Here is a 4,863-nt window from a genome sequence, read left to right as displayed (position 1 = left end):
CCCCTCCCCGCAGCGTCACATCTCCTGTCAAACCATCAAGATTAAAATGAGCTCAAATTGTTTTCTGGTTTTATTTAGAACCCTTCTTGAACCTCACCACTGTGAAACAGTAAGTCAAGTCATATTTCTTTATATAGCACTTTTCAGTAACAAGGCGGTTCAAAGTGCTTTACAACATGAAAACAGAGCAAACGTAACATGAGAACACATGCAATTATAGCAAACTAGGATATAAAGGCTAAACTAAACTTATCTAAAACATGAGCTAAGATAATCTAAGTAAAATAAACAGATAAAAAACTAAGCAAGGAAACTAAAGCTAATCTGTGGAAAACCTAAGAAATAATAAACTGAGTTAATTAAGGTAGAAATGATGGTAGAGGAGGGGGGGGGGCTTCCTGTTGGACTGATTCTAAGAGAAAAGCTGCATTTTAGACCCAGGAAGAATCATTAAACCACTCCACCTCAGTTTATCCCTTCACATCAGGACCTCCATCAGTCTGCTCTGTGATCCAACATGGCTCCTTCTTGATCAGCCTGAAACACTCAGGATAAACTCTCCCTTTTAGTCAGCTGACATCACCCATCTGTCACCCATCTCTCTGTAGATGTCATGCTGCTGCAGGATAAGTTGTTGTGCTCTTGTCTCTGCAGACAGTGTGGCTACAGCAAAGCTTCTCAGGAGGGAGACGAAGAACTTTACTTCCAGTGTAAGTGAGCCCTGACCCCTCCTTCAGAAGAGGAACTATCTGATGTCTGAATATGAATGCAGAGCTGATTTTGGAGTCATTAATTCTTGGTTGTGAGAGCGCTCAGCTGACAGCCTACATGACAAGTGAAGTGTTTCTGAGGCTGATGGGGAGGAAGGTTCCGATTAGGGGAGGGAAACAGAACAAGGTAAAAGCTGCAGCAGAAGATGTTTGAAATGTTCTACACAGGGTTCTGCAACTACCTTTTTAGCATCTGGTGTTAGGGGGCTTTTTCTTTTGACTGTGACTAAATGTTCCTCATAGAAAATGTTTTTTCCTGCTCCTGCAGCTGCTTTGTAAATGTTCCACATGTCTGTGTATGTGTTCTGCTGTGGATGTATGCAAAGTCTGTGTGTTTATGTTGGTTAATCTCCCAGCATGCTCTGCTGCGTGGAGAGGTTTGGAGCACTATGGCTGATGAATAATGAGCTGGCGCAGCAGCTGATGTGCACATAGTCTTTGTCCTGATCTTTGTCTTTTTTACAACTTGGACACATTTTTCCTGATGCGTGCTCAATAATCCAGGTAGAAAAATCTAACAAGGTTGAGTCAGGTCCTCTGGACAGGTTCTTCATAGTTGATATGTTTCGTTGTTTGGCTCATCCCAAGGATCGGGCCCCCGGCACAAACAGAGGAACATTGTGTATGCTGTTAAGTTCCAGGAGGACTGTGATCAGCTAGCCACTGGACAAAAGGATGGCCCAACATGGTTTACTCCCATCTGCAGGCCAGCGGTCACTCTTTCAGAGATGAAGATGTCCTTTATAGAGAGAAATGTTGGTTTGAGAGAGGAGTAAAAGAACCCATCTTTGTGAAGAGAACCTGTCCATCATTAAAGAGGGACGAGGGCCTCCATGTCCACCTGTCCCCCTCCAGTATCGCTCAGGATTGATGCATGTGGTCCATTCAGGTGTCACTAAGGTCAGCAGATTATTGTATTAGTTTAAAAACTGACCATGTGCTTTGACTCTTCTTGTTTCTTTAAACTGTTTGTTGTTTGGGTTTTCAGTTTCAGTAGTTTTAACAAAACACTAAAAGAAAGCAGGATACAGCAGCCAGCTGCATTTTTAAGGTTCCTCTGCCTCAGCGTTGTAAAACCCATTATGTTTGTCCCAGTTTCACACTGAGTATGTGTGTACCTGTGATACAGATAACATTTTCTTCAGGAGTCTGTGAACTAATGGAAGCACAAAGCCTTTAAATTTGTCTCTGCAGAGTTTCTAAGGTCCAAGCAAACAAAAGAAATGTGAAAATATTTGAAAGAAGAAGAAGAATCAGCTGTTTGCAGGGTGAGTTTGGTTGGTCCAGCCTGCATTCAGATCAAAGACGCCTCTAATGTTCAGCAATCACACAGACAGGAAGTGTTTGTTACAGGAAGGAAGCTTCAGGGACATCGTTTGGAGACCCTTTTTTATGTTAACAAGCAGCTGTACTTGGATTTATTTGAACTCTAATGGTACCTGAGTCTATTTGTGCTGCAGCCTCAGACTTTTATCTTGTGTTTCTTTGTTCAGTTGAGTTTGTGTGTTTGTGTGTGTGTGTGTGTGTGTGTGTGTGTGTACTCCACATTATGCTGTTCCTTACAGCCTGAGCAGAGCTCTCATTTCTCTGTTTGTGTTTAACTCCAGTTAAAATCCCAACACGGAGAACCTACATTGACCCGGAGACCTGCGAGGACTTGCTGCAGGCTGTGCATGCCTTCGCCAAGGAGCTGGACAACCAGAGCATCAAGATCGACAGAATCATGCACACCGGTACTGTAGTTCACAGAGAGAATCATGCACAGAAAGAAATTTGGACATTTGCTCAAACTTGAAATGGCTAAAATCTCACACAGTTGTGTTACATTCAGTGCACATCATTTGGACATTACTCATTAAAACATTAGTCAGCATTTTGAAGGAGGCTCGCCATCTTTAAATCTCAGACACTAAATTCGGTGTGCCGCTGACCGATCAAAAGAGCTGCCTCAGGCCATTAGAAAGAAGAGCAGACCAGAAGACTCCCGAAACATGCCTCTGTTCAAGTTGAACTTTCATGGAAGGAAAACATGTAGGCCAGACAAAAAGCAGAATTTCTGGAATAATCTTCTTTGGACAGATGGAAATAATTGGACACCATAACAGATCACGTGTTGCAGCATTCCAAAAAAAGAACCTTATCCCTACTGAAAAAAACACATTTCAGTATCCATGGATTTAAACATCCTGCTCTTTTACTGGGAACCTACAGATAGTGATACTAATCTGTGCTCCTCAGGTGACTTTGGGGAGGTGTGCCGGGGTTGCCTGAAGCTGCCCAGTAAGCGGGAACTTCCTGTGGCCATTAAGACTCTGAGGGCCGGCTGCTCTGACAAACAGCGGCGCTCCTTCCTGAGCGAAGCTGGCATCTTGGGACAGTTTGATCACGCCAACATCATGCGGCTGGAGGGGGTCATCACCACCGGTAAGTAAAAGGGGAGGAAGGTAATCAGGTCAGGTTAAAGGAAAGTGCAAAGGTGATTGAGCTACTGGATCCATAACCATTTCAACAACCCACACTTAGAAGGTGGAGAAGTGGGGGAGGGGGTCAGAAAGTTTTCAGATCAAAGAGTTGAGCAGCTTCACAGCTTGTTTTCAGATGTCAGATTAGAAACGGGATCATGGAGGAGGAGGAGGGAGTTGGGTTTGGCAGGTTAATGAAGACACTTTAAAGATTATGAAATCTTTGTATCTGATGCTGATGAGTGTTCCCACATCCTATCAGAGACACGCTGACATCATTTCAGCCTATTGCTGGTGTAGATTCTGTTATTCAGAACATGATCAATTCAAAAAAAGGTTAAAAACTTCATGGAAACCCAGTTGTTTTTGTTTTTAACCTGCTGTGGATTCTTTCAGCCTGTTCTGCATCTCCATCACCTCCTGTCTCCTGAGTTTTATCTGCAGCCAGCCTGTTGACCCTCTCTGTGGTGTCTCTCTCCAGGAAACACAATGATGATCATCATGGAGAGCATATCCAATGGGTCCTTGGATTCCTTCCTGAGGGTAGGTGTTTCTGTGCTCTCATTTTAACTTCATATGTTTGACTTATAATGAGGCTTTTTGTTCCAATAAACTGAATTTGCTGTAATAATGATGCCATTTGATGGCAGCAGCTCATTACAGTAATTAGGAAAATGTGATATAATTAAACAGAGTTTGTATTGTAAGAATCACATCATGCTGGTTTATTCTGAGGAGGAATAATCTTATATTTGGTTTTCATCATTCAGCTCAACAAAAATTCATCAGTTATTTTATAAATTCACCTTAGAAACACGACGGCCAGCTGAATGTGGTGCAGCTGATGGACATGCTAACCGGAGTGGCTTCAGGGATGAAATACCTCACTGAGATGGGCTTCGTTCACAAACGGCTGGCTGCACACAAGGTGAGAGAGCAGCTGGGGGGAGGGAGGCCGATGAGACACAAACTCACCTGTAGATTTAGATTTGAGCTAAGAAAGAAGAGAAGTTACTGTCACTGAGAGGTGTACTTTCAGAAAATGGAGGCTCTTTTTGTTTCAGGAAAAAAAACAATTGATCAGATTGTTCTCCTCTTCTCAGGTTCTGGTGAACTCCAACCTGAGCTGCAAGGTGTCTGGTTTTAGACCTCTTCAAGAGGACAAGATCGAGTCTATCTATACCACACTGGTAAGAGAAAACTGCTTTAAGAGTTTGCATTAAGAGTCCTCCAGCTTTTTATGTCTTTGAGACATTTGTTTTGGAATAAGTATATGTTTTCAATGAGTCAGAAGTACTGATAGGTCCTGTGAGTCTGCAATCCTGTAATCAAGAGGAAATAAAGTTTTTGAACTCATGTTGAACCTCGTCTTCAATGAACATATTGAGCTTTATTCTGTGAACCCATCTTGTTTGTCCTGCAGCACGGAGGGAAGAGTTCAGTCCTGTGGACCGCTCCAGAGGCCATCCAGTACCACCGCTTCTCCTCGGCCTCCGATATCTGGAGCTTCGGCATTGTCATGTGGGAGGTCATGTCCTACGGAGAGAGACCCTACTGGGACATGGGCACCCAGGATGTGAGTTCCTTTGTTCTTCTCATTCTTTCCTATTCTATTTACCCCCCCCCCCCCC

At 43.3% G+C, this 4,863-nt stretch overlaps 1 protein-coding gene across 1 annotated transcript in view; it reads left to right on the top strand.

The window, feature by feature from the left end:
* LOC108249348 (ephrin type-A receptor 7) overlaps positions 1-4,863 on the top strand; it is a 114,752-nt gene that overhangs the window by 101,952 nt on the left and 7,937 nt on the right. Inside the window, exons 9-15 of the mRNA XM_017438687.3 lie at positions 655-710; positions 2,378-2,503; positions 3,009-3,194; positions 3,714-3,775; positions 4,044-4,160; positions 4,336-4,422; positions 4,656-4,808. Coding sequence (XP_017294176.1) covers positions 655-710; positions 2,378-2,503; positions 3,009-3,194; positions 3,714-3,775; positions 4,044-4,160; positions 4,336-4,422; positions 4,656-4,808 — 787 coding nt within the window. The remainder of the gene's footprint in view (positions 1-654; positions 711-2,377; positions 2,504-3,008; positions 3,195-3,713; positions 3,776-4,043; positions 4,161-4,335; positions 4,423-4,655; positions 4,809-4,863) is intronic.

This window comes from Kryptolebias marmoratus, linkage group LG5, assembly GCF_001649575.2.
Source record: "Kryptolebias marmoratus isolate JLee-2015 linkage group LG5, ASM164957v2, whole genome shotgun sequence".
Classification (NCBI taxonomy): Eukaryota; Metazoa; Chordata; class Actinopteri; order Cyprinodontiformes; family Rivulidae; genus Kryptolebias; species Kryptolebias marmoratus.
The sequence above is the reverse complement of the archived record's forward strand: the minus strand, read 5'-3'. Positions and strand labels throughout refer to the sequence as shown.